Source organism: Pseudorca crassidens, chromosome 6, assembly GCF_039906515.1.
Source record: "Pseudorca crassidens isolate mPseCra1 chromosome 6, mPseCra1.hap1, whole genome shotgun sequence".
NCBI classification, from domain to species: domain Eukaryota; kingdom Metazoa; phylum Chordata; class Mammalia; order Artiodactyla; family Delphinidae; genus Pseudorca; species Pseudorca crassidens.
Window position 1 is genome coordinate 123,963,358 of NC_090301.1, and position 20,123 is coordinate 123,983,480.

At 59.2% G+C, this 20,123-nt stretch overlaps 1 protein-coding gene across 28 annotated transcripts in view; it reads right to left on the bottom strand.

The window, feature by feature from the left end:
• BIN1 (bridging integrator 1) overlaps nucleotides 1-20,123 on the bottom strand; it is a 55,755-nt gene that overhangs the window by 18,130 nt on the left and 17,502 nt on the right. For 9 of the 28 annotated variants that reach the window (XM_067742215.1, XM_067742214.1, XM_067742212.1 and 6 more), the window contains exons 1-7: nucleotides 18,630-19,148; nucleotides 8,916-8,996; nucleotides 3,454-3,508; nucleotides 3,140-3,234; nucleotides 2,584-2,679; nucleotides 1,437-1,544; nucleotides 496-588 (exon numbers count right to left, since the gene is read on the bottom strand). In XM_067742215.1, coding sequence (XP_067598316.1) covers nucleotides 496-588; nucleotides 1,437-1,544; nucleotides 2,584-2,679; nucleotides 3,140-3,234; nucleotides 3,454-3,508; nucleotides 8,916-8,996; nucleotides 18,630-19,133 — 1,032 coding nt within the window. In that variant the 5' untranslated portion in view covers nucleotides 19,134-19,148. Of the gene's footprint in view, nucleotides 1-495; nucleotides 589-1,436; nucleotides 1,545-2,583; nucleotides 2,680-3,139; nucleotides 3,235-3,453; nucleotides 3,509-8,915; nucleotides 8,997-14,457; nucleotides 14,485-18,629; nucleotides 19,149-20,123 lie in introns of those variants that run through there. The other 19 variants (XM_067742222.1, XM_067742226.1, XM_067742232.1 and 16 more) reach the window with 4 other exon arrangements.

Here is a 20,123-nt window from a genome sequence, read left to right on the forward strand (position 1 = left end):
TGGGCAGGAGATTCTGCCTCTCTGGGCAGGTTTGTCTCCTCTGTACATTCAGGGCAACCTCACAGTTCTTATGAAGCTTGAAGGACAATGCATTAAAGACACCACATCCCTCCCCGCAAAAGCCCTCACAGAGGACAAAGGTTCCGAGGCTTTCCTGGGCTCCTGGAGGCTAGGATTTCAGAGCCGGTCCCAGGACGACCAGAGCCCCGGGCACCACGCAAACAGAGGTGGGCCCATCCCAGGTCAAGCAGAGCCCCCAGCCTCTATCCGCTTCCTGCATTGGACCTCAGATCTCAGAAGCAGGAGCTCTCGCAGCAGAGACATAATGAAAACAGCCCTGCCTCCCAACCCGGGAGGAGCCCGCCCCCGCCCCCGCCCCCGCCCCTCCCCCCCCCAGGGCGTCTGGGCAGATGGGCGCCCAGCACCACCCAGCACCAAGGACAGGACGACAAACCAGAAGGCGCCAGCACGTGCAAGGTTAGAAGCCAGTGTCACCTGATTTCGGAGCAGGTTAGTTTGAGCTACGAGATGAGCCTGCAGTTTGCCTTGGCACCACTGGGGGGCGGCTTTCTCAAGCAGCGAGACAGGCTGGGGGGGGGGAGGGGAGGTCAAGGTCAAGGCCAAGGAGAGTAGAGAAACAGGAGGGAGGTGGGGAGAAAGAAACAGAGACACAGACATTAAACACCACGTCCAAACAGTCTCCAGTGCAGTGACAGACACCTGCCACCCTCCAGAGGGCCGGCCCCCCAGAGCAGGTAAAGGCCCCGAGGCTGAGAATTAAGGGGTGCCCCGAGCGGGGCGGAGAAGGGGGTGAACTCCAACTGCAAAGCAAAATGTGAGAATCGTTAGCAGGGGCAGAGGGGCTCAGCAAGCACAGTCCTGCCCCGGGCTGGGCGGGGGGCTCCGCCCGCAGACCCTCACCTGGAGAGTGTGTGTGCAACCTCCGCCCCACCCCCGCCCGGCTTGTTCCAGCTGTGGCAGGGTCGCTTGGGATCCGGTGAAGGAATTCCAGCCAGAGCGCGCCAGGCCGGGAGGGGCCGGGCCAGTGAAACCCACGCCAGGCCTGTTCTCATCTTGGAAAGCAGCCTCAGAGCAGGCGGAGGGGCCAGGGGACAGGGCGGCACTACAGGGTGGGCCAGGAGGGGGGCCTCGCCCAGGGGCCCACAAGAGCCTCTCACTCAGGCCCTGGGCCCAGTGCCGTCCCCACCCCGGCTCTTCGGCCAGACCTACCGGGACTAGTCCCCAGCCGTGAAGCCATCTGGCAAGGGGGTTGAGGATGCCCGCGGGCCAGGGTGCAGTGACAAACAAGCCCGCCAAGGGTGCGGTGAACGCAGCACAGAAGAAGGCTCCCCGGGGGAGGGCTTGGGACCCCTGCGGCCCTGCTGCCTGCCACTCCCTGAAGACTCCCCGGCAGCACCCAACACCCCCAGCCTTACCTTAGCAATTTTGGCTTCATCCTTCTTCTTGGCGGTTTGGAGGGACTCGTAATGGTGCCGGGCACTGTCGTAGTCAACCAGCTTCCGCCCACGCTTGGCGATGCGTGACTGGGGGACAGAAGGAGGAGAGGGCTGAACAGGGCCTGGCGCCCACGCTGAGATGCTGACCCGGGGAAACTGGGTCACGGGCACGGTGACCTAGATGCACCCGGAGGGCTCAGGGCAGCCGACTCCAGGCTCAAGTCCGTCTAAGACGTGCCTGCGACTGTCTCTGGGACATTTCTGGTGGCAAAGAGCTCACCCTTCGAGGCAGTCCGTGCCCTCTGCGGTCCTTTCTTCTCTGGAGGTCCTCGCAACAGTGAACCATTTTTGTCAGTTCCTGCCAGCCGCGTCCGGCGAGCCCCCTCCCTTGGCCCTCAGCTCCTTAAAGAGGCCTCCTGGGCCTCGGGCTTCTCTCCGCCCGGGCCACCACCACCTGCCTCCCTCCTACTCTCCCCGTAAGGCACCTGCGGGAGCCTGAGGCATCTGCACTGGGTGGCCGAGGTGGCCAGCGTGGACCGGGACCCCCGCACCCACCCACCCAGGGGATCGGGTCCAGCACTACGGTCACCACCTGAACTCCAGACAACTCTGCTTGCATGTCCGGAGCACCTGGGGTCCCAGTCACCTCGGCGGCGATCCTGGCACACCGACGGGTCCTAACTCACCCAGGCCCAGCAAAGGCAGCTGGCTTTTTGAACACGCGAAGTCGCACAAACACACCCAGGTGAGAGGCGACACGCACAACTATACACCTTCCCTTCCAAGCACACAGAGCCTAACACGGGGCACACATACCCAGGCCTTCCAGCCCCTTAATACACCTCGTCAACCCTACAGGCACTCCACAGGGACACGGCCACACACTTACATGCCCCATGAGGTCTCTTTCCCTAGTCTGGAGACCCAAAGGGACAGGGCTTCCAGCTCAGAAAGGCCCAGGTCTGGGGGCTGGCAGGCTGGTCTCAGAGGGAGCAGCCCTGGAGGACAAAGTGCCAGGCGAGTGGGGGAGGCCTGCCTTCAGCCCGGGGCTGCCCTCTCGCCCTCTCCAGCTCCCCGACACAGGCTGCCAGGCCACAGCAGGGTGGACAGACCAAGCGCCTCTCACCTTGATGTCAGGGAACTGGCCCAGGTACGTGTCCATGGTCAGCAGCGCCTGGTCCACCAGCTTCTGGTGGTAATCCACCCAGAGCAGGTCATTGTTCTGCGGGAGACGAGAACACAGCAGCGCGCACCAGGGGAGCCGGCCCACAGCCGGTCCGGCTCTCACCTCCCAGGGACCCAGGGGCCAGCTCTGCCCCATCGCTTCACGGCTAGGCGGCTCCTCAGAACCTCAGCCCCCTTATCTATGAAATGGGGTCACACCTCCTGCCTTTTCAAAACGTGACCCTGAGGATCAGATAGGCCCAGGGCTGGTAGGGCCAGGGAGGGAGGCTTCCCGAGCCAGGAGACACAGCGCAGAGAGGAGAGGTGCCTCAGGACCGCATCAGGAAACCCATCTCAGTGCGAGGGCTGTCAGAGAGGGAGGTGGACTTGTCCAAGAGCACACAGCACGTGAGGACCAGAAGGGCTGGTCCCAGAGGGCGCCGCAGGGTGCGACGGGCGGCCAGCTGAGGTCAGAAGGGCCCTTGGGGAACGGCCCAGGCCACCGGTCCCATACTCACCTCAGCGATCTTGTTCGCTTCATCCCTGCCAGGCCAGTCAGGCTCGTACACCTCCTGCAGACACTCGTTCAGCTTCTTGGAGGCCTCGTGCATGGCTGTGGGGCAGAAGGGCCATGCTGCAGCTAGGGCCATGGGGACCCCTGATTGGGGGGGGGGGTTACCCTTGCCCCACCCCTGAAGTCCCAGGAGATAGGTGGACATCCCTGACAGCCCTGCTGCCCCTTCCCAGCTCTGCGCCCATCAGCTCCACGTGGGGAGGGCCCCCTCTCTGCGTCCCAGGAAGCCCGCCCATCCAGGCCAGGTCTGCCCCTTACCTTTGACCGAGGCCAGGTAGGTCCGGAGATCCTTCTGCAGCCGGGTGCCCTCGGTCTGCAAAGAGGCAGACGAGAAGAAGGTGAGGGCCTGGGGCACAGCCCACACCTGCCCTCTGCCTCCTGCACCTCACGGACACCTGCCACGGATGGGCTGTCCACGGCAAGGCACTGGGGGCCTACAGGATACCGCGCCGGGGCACGGCTGCTATCTCCTCTCTGGCCACTAACACACTGAGCTCCCTCTCGGGAGCCTGTGCCCGAAGGAACATTCACCCAAGGGTGTCAGCACCTTCTCTCTCAGACAGTATTCTCAGCCCTGTAAGGAAGGCAAGAAGACAGAGACCCCTCCACCCTGGAAGAGACACTGGAGCACGGCCGAAAGACACACGCACGCACAGCCCAGGTGTAGGATGGGACCAGCGTGTGGCAGGCCTGCCCTCGGGTAACCATGAACCAGGCGACCAACAAGCCCAGGAACACGACCGGGGGCACAGGAACCACCCAGCACCTTGTCCTGAAAGCTTAGGTGGTTGGTACCTGAGGCCAGCGGACTCCCACTGCATCCCACCAGGGTCAGGAGGGTTCTGATGGGGAGAGGAGAGGTCCGGAGGGGGAGGCCTTTGGAAGGAGCGCAGAGAAGTATGGGGGTCATGTCCAGGCCTCTCGGGACACTGGCCCAGCTGAGAGGGAAGATGTAGGAGGAAAGGGTGATGAGGGAGAATGGGCCAGGGAGTGAAGCACCCTGAGCTGGGAGGGCAGCTTCCGGGGCTTCCTGGAACAGCAGGCAGGGCCAGCAGAGAGGGTGGAACCACAGGCACAGCCTCAACTCCCTCTGGCCATCAGTACCGCAGAAGGCAGGAGCAGGACAGCTGAGCTCCAGGTGCGAGGAGGGGCGAGCAGGCCGAGGCCAGCGGGGAAAGTCTGAGACCACCGCCAGGGAGATGCTGCAGTTTTCAGAAGCCGCGTGGAAAGTGGGAGAAAGCACACAGAGGCTTTGGGGCCGTGAAGACCCAGCTCTGTCCCTTACTAGACACGTAGCCTCTCTGAGCCTCGGTCTCCTTGCCTGCCAACTGGGTCGAACGACCCCAGCCTGGGAGACCACAAGCAAATGTGCGTGGAGTGCCTGCAGGGGCGCCTGGCACATCACAGGCCTTCAGGGAAATGGCTTAAGTGAGCTGGGCCGGGCCCGAGGTCGTGAAGGCCAGCCTCAGGAAGTGGGCTGTACACTGAGAACAATGATGGGGGACCTAGGGGGACACAGGAGACCGGGGCCTCTGGAGGGCCGTGACGGCAGACCTCCTGGGCTCTCCCTACCCTGACACCAGCCTACGCCTCAGTGACACCTTGTTTTGAAGTCCCTCCCCCTGGTGGAGGGTTAGATAGATGACAGCATCGAGCCACAGTCCCAGGAGACCTGAGTCCCTACAGAGCTCCACCCGGCCAGCCTGGAGCTCCCGCAGGAGACGGAAGGTGGTGGTCCACCCCCGCAGGTCAAGGCTCCAGCCGAGGGCAGCTGGAGGACCGAGGACCCAGCCCCCCTGCACAGGCTCACGCCCAGCACCCTCAAACCTCTCCTATCCCCCTGCAAACAGGCCCCCCTCTTTACAGCCAGAGCCCTTTCCTCCTGCCCTGGTGTCCTCAGAGCTCCGGGCAGCAGCTCCTCACTGGGGCCGGCACTTTCCACACACCAGCTCTCAACACCACTGTTTCCACCTAATGAAGAGGAAACTCAGAGGTTGCATGACGTGCCCAGGGTCACACAGGCACTGAGAGAGCCGGCGAGAACCTCCAATACCTGGCCACTCAGGCCCCAGTTTGCCGAATGGGTCACGAAGGGGCCGGAACAGGCAGCTGCCTATTCGTTATGACGACAGCAGAGACACTGTGCAAGGAGGGTTTCAGCACATCGCATTTAAAAGAAGGAAACCCTGGCCACATATCATTCTTAGGAACATCCAAGTTTGAGGTGTGTGCTGATTAAAGATTAAAGTACGAAACAAAAGGACAATCCACAAGCATTCAGACCTCTCTGAAATTCCCTCAGGGATCGCATGTGGACCCCATGGGACTGGGGCACGAGGAAGGGTCCACCCCATTCCTGACGCAGCCACGCCCAGTCTTCACAACTCAGTGCTTTGGTGGTAGAGATGAAGACTCGAGTATGTTTGTGATGTGATGTCATTGTGTTCATCTGATGTCACAGCATCTTCCAGACCCAGCTTAGCCTCCATCACCTCGCTCCCCTCCCCAGAGTCCCCCCGCGTCTGTCTCCAATGCACCCTGAGAAAGGGGTCGCCCGTGGGGGGGAGGGGGGTTGCCACGCTTGCCCAGGCTTCAGGCCGTACCAGGGTCCCTTGTGCTTCCCAAACAAGGCCACGCTGTGAGCAGGCACGCTGGGTACAGATGTGCAAGGCCCACCCTGTGCCAACTGCAGCTGGGCCCAGGGTCGACGCCCCCCGCCCCAGGGCCCCCAGCCAGCTGTCTCCTCAGGCGGGCGCCCAAGCCACCTCCCCTCCACGCTGGCTCTGATAAACAACTCGGCGGAGGCTCCTGGGCGCTAACAAACGCCCTGCAGAGCAGCTGGGGAAGGATGAAGTCCTGGAGCCCCTGCCCCTCGGCCTGCTCTCCTGGCTCCCGACTTGGGAGTCTCGGAAGGGCACCACAGCCTGGGACCGACGGCAGGGGCGGCTCCATGGGGCGGCCAGCAGGCAGCCCATGTCCCCCGAACCTCCCTCCAGAGGCTCTCCCTGCCTCCCTGACGTCAGCCCCCATCTTCCCAGGGAATCCAGGGGGCAGGGAAGTCCTCCCCTGCATGGACCTCTCTGGCTCCAGCTGACTCTTGCCCCTCTGCAATCAATGCCACAGGAGCTTCAAACGACAGATAGCCAGCAATGCCCCCTTGGAGCAGAGGCCTGGGTGGATCCTGGGGGATGAGAAGGAATCAGACCTGCCCCACCTCAGTGACAGATACACAGCAACGATGAGCCCTGGGGTGCAAGGTCCAGGTGGCTCCCAGGATGAAGAGCTTGGGCCACCTGGAGGACCCAGGATGGCTTCCGGGAGGGCCTGAGCTGGGTTTGAAGCACTCAGGTGGGCGGGAGTGTGAGTGGGCCCTCCAGGGTTTCACAGTGCAGGGACGGGACGCAGGGGCAGGGATGTCGCAACTAACACTGAGCAGGCCCAGAGGAGCTATGTAAACTGGGTCCCTGTGAGAGCAGGTGACAGCAAGGTGACCGACACCCTCTCCTAGGACCCACCCCCATAGGAAGGGGTGGGAGATTCACTTCCTTGAAGCCCAAACTCCCTGCCATCCTGAACTCAGCTAGGGCTGGCCCACTAGGCCTGGTGTTCCCAGGTGAAAAGCAGGGTTCCCCGTGCTCAAGCGTCACCTGGCCTTTCCCAAGCCGTCCGCCCCCGCCCCCCGCCAAGCCCTGCAGCTCCCCTGAGAATAGTGACCCTCACACCTTTGTAAATCCTGAACCCCACCCCCAGGTCCTAGTCATCTCCACACACCCATCAAATCCAGAACTGCCCAGCTGCCCTAACTCCTAAGGGAGGGTTACCCCGAGCCTCAAACGAGACCTTCAATTTGCCCGCCCTGCTTCCACCCTTGGCCCCTGAGAAGGCGACCACCCCACCCAGCCTGAGGGCAGAGCACCAGCTCAAATGACCGCCCATGTCCACAGCCAGGGAGCCACCAGCACTGGCTATCTTTAGCCCTGGCCTCACTCCCCAGCCCCTCTGGGCAAAGATCAGTGGGTGACTCCTTGCCCAGAGCCAGCGACCCAGAGGGAACTTCAGGGTTCTTGTCCAAACCTCTACTTTGCAAGTGAGAAACGTGAGGCCCAAGGGGCAAGGGCTCACGCACAGCCACACAGCCAGCAGGTGTCTCTGTTCTGGGCCTTGAAACGTTCCTGGCCTGGGGGACAAGCAGCCATGGGGGCTCCCAGCCCTGTTCTGGGGAACCCCTCAGTTCAGCTTCTCTGGCAGGTGAGGGTAGACTTGGTCCTGGGCCCTTTCCCAGCTGGCACCCCGGCCCTCTCCCAGCAGGCTCCCCAGCCCTCTCCCAGCTGCTCCCCTGCCCTCTCCCAGCATGCACCCCTGCCCTCTCCCAGCTGCTCCCCTGCCCTCTCCCAGCATGCTCCCGGCCCTCTCCCAGCATGCACCCCTACCCTCTTTCAGCTGCTCCCCTGCCCTCTCCCAGCATGCACCCCTGCCCTCTCCCAGCATGCTCTTCGGCCCTCTCCCAGCTGCTCCCAGCCCCTGGCCAGCGGGCTGTCAGAGTTTTCCAAAGGAGGCCCCTTCCGCCAGAGGTTCCATTCCAGCCGCAGAGGCTGTGGTGGGTACCTTCCGTGCTTTCTGAGGCGTCAGGTGTGGACAAGCAGGAAGAGGCCTGGGCCCTCCCAGCCCCTGTCTAGGCCCACCTGGCCCCTTTCCTAGCAGAGCTGAGACCCTGACCTCACTCCCCACAGCCATGCCCATTCCTGTGGCCTCCTCTGGCCCCCATCCCCATCTGTCACTCACTGGGGCTGGTCTGCAGAAGCCACAGAGCCGTGGCCCAGCTCTCTCTCCCTGCCTCCTTGGCCCTGCCCAGTGAGGGCACCCTTGCCAGGGTCGTTTCATCCCCTCTTCTACAACACTCAGACACAGCCACCAAAGTAGCTTATTCTAGACTTAGCAGACCTGAGCGGGGAAGGTCTCAGGTACAACCCAGTCAGGGTATTTAGAGCCCTTTGGCCAGGAAGTCCTCCCCTGGATCTAACCACTGCCCCCAGGCTGCCAACATAATTAAGGCCCTCCTGTCACCGGTCCCTGGCCTGTAAAAGGAATTGCTAAGGATGCCCTTCAAGTCCCTTGCAGTTTTTGGAATCAGACAAGTATGGGTCTGAATCCACTCCCAAAGCTGGATGGCCTTGGGCAAATCACCCAACTTCTCTGAGCCTCAACTGCTTCATCTGTGAAAGGGGCACAGTGACACCAGCTGCCTTACAGGGTTGTTACAGGCACCCACAGCCATCTACAAATGGCCAGGCCTGGAGCTTGCCACTCAGCCAGGCACGGTCGACACTTTGATCGAGGTGCCCAAGTCAAAGCCAGTCTGCTCTGCTCCCACATTAAACCCTGCAGCTACCACTCTCCTCACAAGAAGCTTCTAGAGATCCCACTTGCCTGGACATTCAAGGTTTCCCAGAGCCTGGGCACAATCTAACGCCAGCTCCCACCCCAACCTGAAGTGTTACCAAGGACCTAAGGTATACCCCTGCCCCTCCTTCCTCTCCCCCACGGTCCACACCCAGGGCCGATGCTCCCTCTTCCAAGAAGTCTTCCGTGACCTCGCCAGCCCACACTGACGCTCTTCTCAAGTTCCCCTAGCCCACAAATTCAGCTCTTGACATTTTCCACCTGGCAGCCGCAGTTCCATTTTCACAAGCTCCCTGAGGCCAAGGGCCACCCACACTCACCAGCTGCTTGTTGAAATTCTGGACGCACTGTTCAAACTGCTCATCCTTTGTCTCATCCGCCTTCCCCAGTTTCTGGAGGACCTGCCGAGGCAGAGGGGGAAAGAAAGTGTGTTACTCTGAGAAGGGAAGTGGCCAAACCAAGAGGGCCCTGTCACCGATACCGCAGACCCCTCCCCACCCCAGCCAGGGTCGGGTCTGGGAGGCCCATGGCCAATGTCACCCAGCCCAGGGCACCGGGACCTTCGGAGGTCTTGTGGCTGCTGGGACCCCCAAGGGCAGGGCTGAGACCCTCTTCATCCTCTACACAGGGCTCACCCATCAGTCAAGAGGAGGAACTTAGGACAGACTTGCTGTAGTAACCGAAACAGCAGTATGAGGGGTCGGGCGCCCCTCCTAGCTGAACTTACACTGCACCCCTGGGTGCTCCCCCCAACCCTGGCAGCTGAACATGAGGGGGCCAGTAAGGGCAGCCCCACCTCCCCACATGACTCCTTTTCCTGGGCCCAAGGCTCATAAATACCAGACCGCGGGGCAGGGAAGTGACCGCCCCAGGACCAGGAGGGCAGGGAGGGTGGCTGGGCGTCAGGCTCTTGCGGTCCCTGGGAGTCAGCTCCCAATCTGACCAGAGTTTCAGTTATGACCCATTCTAGCCCATATCTAGACTCCCTCCCACCCCTGGCACTCACACTGGCACACGTGCATTCACACACACAGGCACACAAGGGCACACACACGTGGGCTCACGGCCACACACTCTACTCCCCAAATCCCAGAGGCAGACTCGCCCCTCTGTGAGTCACAGCTGTCCCTTCTCAGCTGTGTCAGCAGAGAGGGCATTGAGGACACAGATGGGGAGGTGGGTGGGTAAAGGCAGAGAGAGAGAGAGAGGGAGAGAGACCCAAGGCCGAGAGAGGGGGGAAAGATCTAGAAAAAGAGGGAGCCAGACCAGGAGCCTGAGAGGAAGCCCTGGCCCACCAGGTTCTCCCAGACTCCCCTCTCCCAGCTTCTGTCCCTCCAATCCCAGAGTTCTCTATGAGCAGAGAGAGAATAAAGAAGCAAGGAAGGGTGAGGGCAATGGGAAGACAGCAGAGAAAAACATGAGATGGGGGTACAGGAAGGGGCTACTGAGGGAGACAGGAGGTGGGGTGTGCAGGGGTAGAGGGAGGCAAAGACGCCCCTCCACAGGCCTGGGCAGGCAAGCAAAAAGGACAACACCGCGATGATGGTCGGCAGAGACGGCGGCCAAGACCCAACAAGAATAACAAGTCAGCAGGTGGTAGTGGGTGAGGGTGGCAGGTGGAGGAGACAAACAGGTGGGCCCCTGGCAGGGATGAGTACCAGATGGGGCTGGAATGCCAAGCCAGGGTCCTAGACCGAGGGATGCCCAGTCCCAGAACACAGCCTGGACCCTTCCCACCCCTGACTGACCCTAGGATGGCCTGTGCTGCCCTGCTCCCCCTCCCCCAGCTGCCCAGGAGCCAGGGCGAGGCCAGTCAGCTCTCAGACCCTCTCTCTCATCATGCAATGCATTCGGCCATCTCTTGCCAAACGCCCGCTCTGTGCCCAGCCCTGTTCATCTCTGCTGGGTCAGCAAATCATTCAGACGTGTGCCCAGTCCCAAGAGAGAGGGAGGTACATGAGTCTGCGGGAGCCCAGGTTGGAGATCCTATCCAGTCCGGGCAATCAAGGAAGACTTCCAGGGGGAAGGGGCAGCTCAGAAGGAGGGGAGAGCTTGCAGCAAAGGCGAGGAGGACCAGAAAGATGAGGTCCGTTACCAGGGAATTTCAAGTCGCTCAAGATGACTAAAGGTCGCAAAGGATGGAGAGGAAAGGTGAGAGTGGCGGGTGCGGGGGCAGCGGCGCACACTGGGGAGCAGCCTGCCAACAACTTCGTGCTACAACAGTCAGGACACTCCATGGGTGAAGTGCAGCTGGATGCCAAGGGCCGACAAGGGACTGAGAGGAGAAAAGCAAAACCACGAGCAGGAAAACAGGCACTTGGGAATTCCCTGGCAGTCCCGTGGTTAAGACTCTGCGCTTCCAATGCATGGCGGGAGCGCAGGTTCGATCCCTGGTCAGGGAACTAAGATCCCACGTGCCGCACAGTGTGGCCAAGAAAAGATTTTAAAAAAGAAGAAAAAAGTAAAAGAAAGAAAACGGGCACTTCCCTCAATCCACAGGCTCCCCATTCCCCTGGCAGCCACATGCGGCTGGCCCCATGGGAACAGGGTGGAGCTGTGGGGATGCCCAGCCCACTCGACACTGAGCACAGGTAGGTGACTCACCCCATCAACGCCCACCCCACAGCCCCGCCACCTCCAGAGAAAGAAATGGACCACCAGGTGGGAAAGAACCTGCAGAAGTCAGCAGGGGCCACTGGAGCAAACCATCAGGCAGGAGAACTGGAAAGTGAGCCTGTCCACCCCCTGCCTCTCCTTCTCCCTGAGGAGATGCCCTCCATCAGTGGAGTCACCAGTGCCCGCCCGGCTATCAGGGCTCCTGAGAAGGCCAAGGCCCCGATGTACACACAGACATGTACACCTGGCCCCAGGCATCCAACACAGCTGTGGGTTTCCCCCAGCCAGCGGAAGCCACCAGAGAGAGCTTCAGGCCTCGAGAAAGAGGCCAGCCATGGTGAGACTACACCAGGTGGTGAGAAGAACCCTGAGAAAAGGGACTCTGACCACGTCTCTCAACCTCAAGTGCCTTGTCGGAAAATAAAAAGGACGTTAGCGGGCTTCCCTGGTGGCGCTGTTGTTAAGAATCCTTCTGCCAATGCAGGGGACATGGGTTCGAGCCCTGGTCCGGGAAGATCCCACATGCCGCGGAGCAACTAAGCCCGTGTGCCACAACTACTGAGCCTGCGCTCTAGAGTCCGCGAGCCGCAACTACTAAGCCTGCGTGCCACAACTACTGAAGCCCGCGCACCTAGAGCCCGTGCTTCGCAACAAAAGAAGTCACCGCAATGAGAAGCCTGAGCACCTCAACGAAGAGTAGTCCCTGCTCGCCGCAACTAGAGAAAGCCCGTGCACAGCAACAAAGACCCAATGCAACCAAGAAATTAATTAATTTTTTTTTAAATAAAGGACATTAGCGCCCACCTTAAGGCTCAGGTCTGTAAACCATCTCTGTACCTGGCCCATAGTAGGTACCCAAGTACAGGTGATCCCCTAAAAGACTTTCAGAACAGCCTTCACACAGTTGATGGCTGGACCTGACACAAACCCACCCTCCCAGTCCAGACAGATGGCATCCCAAGATGTCAGACAGAAGGCATGCATGTGCACACAGCAGACTCCTATTCATCCTCCAAAATCTCGCTCAGGTGACACCTCCTCTGTGAAGCTGCCCCTGCCCTTTCCCTCCTCCACCCCACTCTGTACCACTTAGGGCCTGTACCAACTCTCCTCATTGCCTGAGTGTCTGCCTCTGGCCTGGCCCAAGCCTGCACAGCCTGAGAGCCAGGACAGTGTCCAGCCCTCTCTGTGTCCCCAGCTCCGTTACAGGGCTGGGCACAGGGTCGACACAAAACTCGTTCTCATCTGAGCTTTGAACTTTGAGATCAGAGTCTTGAACTTGAACAAAACAGTCCACTTCTCAGTTTCCTGTTATGCAAAATGAGAGGGTCGTGTATGGAAAGGCCTCAGCCTGACACGCAGAGAGCTCACCATGAAGGTGGCTGTTAGGATCGGGGTGAGGTCTGGCATTCACACGAATTTGAGGTCTGGTCTTGGCTAACGTGTGTTGGCTCCAGTGGGTCCCAGCCCTGCAAAGTCAGTGTGGAGGGCGGTGACCAGCACGGCTCCATGTGACCTCAGGCTAACTGCTTAACTCGCTACACCTCAGTGCCTGCCTCTGACACGGGAGTAACTGTACCCACGGCACCGTCGAGGCTCAGGGCGTCGCCCAGTGAGTGTGTGCTGGCCTTGGCCTTGTTTATGGCTCACTGTACCCATCCCACTTTACAGACAAGGGGAGGAGGGCACACAGCCTGGGTCCTCGTCCTCAGGGGGAGCTCCCAGTGTGGCTACTGGGGGAAAAACAAGCTGGGCACCTCCTGCCCCAGGCCAGGGACCAGGACAAAATTTGTTGCAGTACAGCTCCACAGCACCGATGGCTACCTGTTTGCCACCCTCCATAGCTGGGCCTCCTGCCACGCCCCAGACACTGGGGAAGAGGCCTTTCTGACCAGCCTCTGGGGTGCCCAGACTGCACCCGATCACCCTGCCAGCTAAAAGCCGCTGGGCCATGCCCGATCTGTCCCCACCCCCACAGAGGCCCCAGGGTGGCTCTGTCCAGCCCTCACATACACAAGCTCACAGCCCTCTCCTCGCCGAGAGCGGAGCCCCAGACTCTCCTGTGTCACGCTAAGCACACGCTCATCATGCATGTCTCCCCTGTAATAAACAAAGGGGAGCCTTTTGGACGATGCGACAGATGACACCAAGGTCGCAGTTGCTCAGCCCAAGCCCAGCGGTCCAGGAAGCCTTATCGGTGCCACCCCGTCTGCTCTCACCACATCCTCAGTGCAGCTAGATAGCAGAGGGTATGGAGAGCCTCGGAAGGACCAGCCCCGGGCAGGGCAGAAAAAGGGGAGCTGGTGGCAGAACGAACCTCCCCGACAGCGTCCCTGGGTCAGCCTGTCCGGGCTGGGCCGTGACCCAGGGCCAGTGGCCCCTCCCTGGCTGGGGCAGGAGGCTCACAGGACACGGCTGAGTGCCTCTAGGTGCCAGGGCTCAGCGACAGCTTCCTGTGGCCGGGGTGCTGCAGGGGGAGGGGGGCGCCCCTTCCCCAGCCCCTCTCACGGCCCAGAGGCCTCGTCCGGGCCATCTCGCCAGGCCACCTCCTCTCCTCCTGGATGGCCAGTGGCCCCAGGGGACAGACCAGCTGTGCCACACACCCGGCCACCAAACCCAGAAGAACAGAAAGGGCACCCGGGGCCAGTCTCGTTCGAACTAGGGACCAATTATCGCTCACTGCCCACCGAGCACAGCACTTTACAGACACCACGGGCCCCCTCCTCACAGGGAAGTGTCCTTGGCTCCACGCGACAGATGGCAGGCAAATCAGGACACACAGCCTAGGGCCTCACAGTCAGGCGTGAGCACAGGGCTGCTCCCAAGCTCCAGACTGGAGGAGGGGCACCCAGCAGACCTGGCCCCCTCCAAGCCACCCCAGCCCAGCCAACACAGCGAGGGGAGCAAGCGTGCAGGCACTCACCCCTCGGCTGACCCCAGGGGTCCCGCTTGGACTCCTCCCTCCTCCCAGAGCGTGGCCCGCCCCCTGCATGTGTGGGACACATGCCCACATCTGAACATGCAGCACAGGGCTGGCGAGAAAAGCCCAGCCCAGGGGCCCAGGACGGAAGCCCTGGTCCCCAGGCTCTGGACCAGGCTAGAAAAGCCCTTCTAGAGACCAGCAGAGATGGAGACCTCCCCCCGCCTCCCCCAGCACCCGGAGCCCTCACGCTCACACACACAGAGGAGCGTTCAGCTCCCCCGGGCACCCACCACCCAGCCGCTGAGACCCCAGCAGGCCTTCACCTTCCTCATCATCTCCTCCGGCACCTCCACGGCCACGGCCTCAGTTGAGGCCGGTCACGGAATGAGCTGCGCCCGGGCGGCTGGGCCTCACCACTGCACTTCCTCCTCCGGGCAGGGCCTGCGGTCAGGGGACCACAGCGACAGGATGCACGTCCTTGCAGCCTCACAGAGGCTCCCGGGCAGGCAGGGGCACACAGACAGACAGGCAGATGGGCAGGTGGAAGGCCAGGTTTTCCCAGGGGTCACACAGCAGGGACCCATTCGGATGGAGACACGCCAAGAGGCAAAAATGAAGAGGTGGCCATCAGAATTGGGCCAAAGGCCACCTGGTGGCTGGAGCTGCCCCCTCCCAGGATATTCTGCCCCAACTTTCCACAGCCTCAGGGTCTCTGGCTCATTCCCCGACACCCTGGGGTGACCCCCTGACTCCTGCCCGACGGCTCCATCCTCTGTTCCAAACAGCGGGATGGGCCGGCTTCATGGTCCTCGAGCCCAGATGCTGCCCGGGCCCACCGGGCCCCCTGTGATGGACGCCTGTCCCCACACTCCTCCCAACCCTCTAGTAACCTAGGAGCCAGGTGGGCAGGGCCTCAGCAGAGCAAGGAGGGAGAGGGGAGAGGTAAGCCCCAGCCCACCAGGCACGGCCACATTGCATAGGCCCCCTCCTGACTTCTAGTTTGAAATATAACCCACATAAATGGCAAAACAAGTTGAAAGAAGAGTACAACAGACTGCTCTCTGCCCTTCCCCAAACTCACCAATTGTTACCACAGGCCACAATTTTTCTCTCTTTTCTCTATTGAAACAGTTTAGTTCGTTTGTTTGTACGTCAGCCCAACCACTGGAAAGTAGGCTGCAAACATCATGACCCTGTACCCCGAGTCCTTCACCCCTAACGACGTCGGCACACTTACGTCGGCACATTTCCAAGAATAAGAATGTTCTCCTAAATCCCCGTGGTACCATGGCACCCCCGATGTTTACTCTTTACTTATTACTATTACCCAATATACGTCCATATACAAACATGCCTAGTTGTCCCCCAAATCTCCCTTAGGTCTGGGTTATTTGTTTTTTGATCTGGGATCCAAACACAGTTCATAGTTCACACATTGCTTTTTTTTTTTAATTGAAGTATAGTTGACTTACAATGTTGTGTTAATTTCTGCTGTAGAGCAAATTGATTCAGTTATACATATGTATACTTTTTCATATTCTTTTCCATTATGGTTTATCACAGGCTATTGAATAGAGTTCCCTGTGCTATACAGTAGGAACTTGTTTATCCCTCCTTTATATAATAGTTTGCATCTGCTAATCCCAAACTCCGAATCCATCCCTCCCCCTCTCCACCCTGGCAACCACAAGTCTGTTCTCTATGTCTGTGAGTCTGTTTCTGTTTCGTAGATATGTTCATTTGTGTCATATTTAGATTCCACATATAAGTGATATCTCTTTCTGACTTACTTCACTTAGTACACACTTTGCTTTTTCTTGTCATGTCTCCTGTCTCCTTTAGTCTAAAATATTCCCCCACATACCTATTCCCTGTACATATTTGTTTCTCTTTCAAGATATTGACATTTTTTTTATTGCAGTACAGTTGATTGACAATGTTGTGTTAGTTTCAGGTGTACAGCACAGTGATTCAGTTATACATATATATCTATTCTTTTTCAGATCATTTTCCCTTATAGGTTATTACAAAATACTGAGTATGGTTCCCTGGGCCACACATTTTTTTAAGAGTACAAACCAGTCCCATGGAGCATGCCCTACACTCCAGATTCATCTGCTCATTCCCTCATGATTAAGTCCAGGTTAAACATTGTTTTGGCAAGCATACTACAGAGGTAATGTGTCCAACAGCATCACCTCAGGATGCCCCCTGCTTCCGGTGCTGAGCTTGACCACTTGGTCGGGCAGTGTTTGCCAGACCTCTGCCGTAGAGATGACTTGTCCCTAGATAATTGACTAGTCATCTGAAAGGCGATACATCGCCACTGTGTGACAGTCCACGGCCAATAACTTTTTACCCGATGTCTTTATGTCCATTTAATACTTTACTACTCAAAGTGGGGTCCACGGACCAGCGGCATCACAGCCCTCTGGGAGCCCGGCAGAAATACAGAATTTCAGGCTCCACCCCAGACCTGCTGGATTCCATGACGCATTTTAACAAGTCCCCTAGGGCTCTGCGTGCATTAAAGTCTGAGAAGCTCTGTGCCTCTCATCTTTGCCTGAACCAACTGTTATCGCGGGCTTCTATCACCTCCTCTATATTACCTCGCGTGCTATAAAGAAGTCCTTCCCCTGGTCTCGCCTTTATGGGGATATTGTTATGGACTCTTGCCTCCGTTTTGCATTCAATGTGCTATAGTCTATTACCATCATTATTCTTTTTCACGCTCAAACTCTCCTAAATTCTGCCAGTGGGAGCCTGTGGACACGCCTCCACTAGTCTTTGAGCACTTCCTTGCTTCCTGACACTACGAGATGCTCCAGGCTCAGCGGGTCCCTGCCCCGGCCCTAGAATCAGCCATTCCTCCAAGAAGCCCAGGGTCCCTTTAGGGGAGACGTGTGCTCACTGCTTCTGGGCGTCCGGTTCCTAGGTCTTTCTTTTCATCTTTATGCCAGGCCTAGAGCTATGTATTCTCACCACCACTTTAGAGATGAGAAAAGGAAGGAATTTGGCCACAGGGCAAAGAAGGAGCAGAGCCAGGACCCCGTGGCTGAGCAAGTGTGGCCCAGATCTCGTCTGCTGTGGAAAGTGAGCGAGACTCAAGGCCCTGCAGCTGCCCACTGGGTCCGTCCCTGCCGAGGCCAAGGCCACACCACCCAGTGACTGAGCCCTGGGGATGCAGAGGCGATGGGCTCCTCCGACAGTCGACCCTAGCCCAGGGATGCCCTGCTGGCCTGGCCGAACCCTTCTTGGCACTGTGCAGCCGTCTGGACCCCTTGGGCCTCTTCTTCCAGTGGGCCTTGGCACCCCCATTTCATGAATGAGAATGAGACAGCCTGGGACCGGGGACCCTTTGCTGCAATGCTTGCACCTGGACATACCTCTCCACGAGCAACAAAATATAAAGAAACTATATGGGACTAAAAGTAACTGCGTGCATGCACAGTTGGGGCAAAATTATGGACAAAAGATACAAAGAGACCAAAAAACCCAGCTGCCACTTTTGAAGAGCCCGGAGCAAAAGCAGGGGGTCAGGAGCAAAAGCAGGGTACTGCGCATGCCCCCTGCACACAGCACCACCAAGGGGGTGGGCAAAGCACCTCAGCCACCCCTCCGGCCAGACCCCTGGACACACCTCTACCCTCACCCCATATAAGGAACAAGCTCTCCCCCCTCAGGAAGCAAGCGAGCAAGGGAAGCTGTTGTGTGTTCTCGCTCCCACCAGCTGCAGCGGAGGGGGGTGGGGGGAGGGCCCGTAAAGCCTTGCCTGAATTTCTGGTCTGGCCCCTAGTCAGTTTCTATTGCTTGCGGAAGGCCAAGAACCCCGGTCTGTATCAAGGAGACTGTGGGCCGGCCAGGACTGGACCCAGGGCTCCTGACTCCTCGGTCCTTTTCCCTGGCTGCCGCTCCTGCACTGCAGCCCCTGCCCCCGGCTGGCCGGTGACTACACCAAGGCTGCCTCTCCCGCCGAGGGCCCGTGAACTCACTCACGCAGATGCATCAGGCACCTCTGCCTCAGAACCACAGTGCTCACGCCCAAGGCTGGCGATCTGCTGGCCAGTGTGACACGGCTACAGCCCCAGAGCGGCCGCTGCACCCTGGCGTTGGGTGGGCACCAGGCAGAGAGCGGCTAGAATGAGGGGTCTGGCCTCCTTGGCCCGGCTGTGACCGGCAGCGGTGGGGAGCGGCTCAGGCTCCTGCCTGGGAGCAGAGCCCAGGGCCCGGAAAGCTGGTCCAGAACACAAGGCTTCCAGAACGCATGGCAAGGGGCCTCCAACAGCACTCCTCAGCCCTCCTGCGGTGCCAGGCTGGCCATACATCAGGCCCAGCCTGACGACTTCCCCAACAGGCGATAACTTTTTAAGAAAGATAAATGTTAAAACGCCGGCCTTGGGCAAGAGCCAGGAACAGCATTCCAACCCCAGCAGACAAGAATGCCCCCCAACGCAGGCCCGTGTGCACACTCGCGTGTCCGCGTGCCGGTGCTCGCCCACGTGTCTGCACACAGCCCCACACACGCTCCCGGACACGGCTCCTGCCCCGGCCCTTCAGTTGCCTCCGGACACAGGAGAAAGGTGGCAGGAACCACACGGAGGCCACAGAGCCAGGCAAGAAGCAGAGCGGAGGCCAGGAGACGGTGTGGAACAAAAATCCGGAATGCAGAAGGGAGCTGGGGAGAAAACAAGAGAAAGGGAAAGCAACAGTCTCCCAGGGGGGCAAGCCAGGCTCCAGGCCCAGGAAGGGCCACCTCTGGGCCGGCGGGTCTCAGGAGAGGGTGTCCCAACTCCAGCTCCCTCTCCCCAGCCCGGCACACACGCAGGGCTGCCCCCAAGAGACAGCCCCCTTCCCTGGTTCCTCTGTGCCCCCATCTTCGCTCGGCACCTCCGTCACCCCAGGCTGGCTGGAGGAGGTGACAGGAGAGGCTGCCACCCGCCTTCCTTTCAGGGGAAGTCCGTGAGCTCAGCTCACACCCGGGGGGGGTATCCCTCACCATCGGATGTCATCTCCCAGCCATGCACCCGCCCAGCCAAGCTCCCCATGGACTGCATCTGCCCCTCCTTCGAAGCTCCACAAAGATCATAGTGTAAGGCATGACCCCAGGGAGCCCTGGCCAAGGACCCAACTTGAGGGGAGCCCACCACCCCTGACACTGCCTTACAGGTGGGCTCATATCACCAGGACATCCCAAGGTGTGACTGTTGGTCCCATGTTACAGATGAAGAAACAGGCTCAGAGAGGTCACTCAGCTAATGAGTGGCAGAGCCAGGACCCCGAACCTGATGGATTTCAAAACCGAAACCCAACTTGTGATTCTTTTTTTTTTTTTCTTTTGGCCGCACCACTGGGCTTGCAGGATCTTAGTTCCCCAAACAGTGATTGAACCCGGGCCCTCAGGGCAGTGAAAGCTCGGAGTCCTAACCACTGGACCGGAGGCCTAACCACTGGACCGCCAGGGAAATCCCTCAACTTGTGATCCATAAACAGGGATACAGAGCCGCCTGGGGGTAACAGGAAGCGTGTCTGTTTACTACAAAAGATTCCTGCTCCACTTTGCAGCATTCCAAAGATTTGACTGGTAAAGAAACCACTTTTGTGACATAAGCGGCACAGATTGTGTATTAGAATGCAAAGTTTGCAAACATTTTTGCAATGAAATACAAAACTGAAAAACATTTCCAGGTTCCCCTCCCAAGCCTCCCTGAAGCGCCAGGGCCTCACCCCACTTGGTGACCTATTTTTCTTCCCAAGTCCTCATGTTCTGGAAGTCGCTATCCCCTGACACCAGTCCACAGAGACCCATCATCCTTTCCTGTGGGCCCTGGTAGGAACGGCTGACCGACTAAGGAAGCCAATGGGCCTTTCTTGGGAAACTGTCACTCTAAAATTATCTCCTTCCTCTTTTAGTGATTCTTCCTTTCCTTTAGAAAGACTGGCGAGAGTGAAAAGTGATGTTTGGTTTTCTTTTTTTACGTCCTTAACTGGT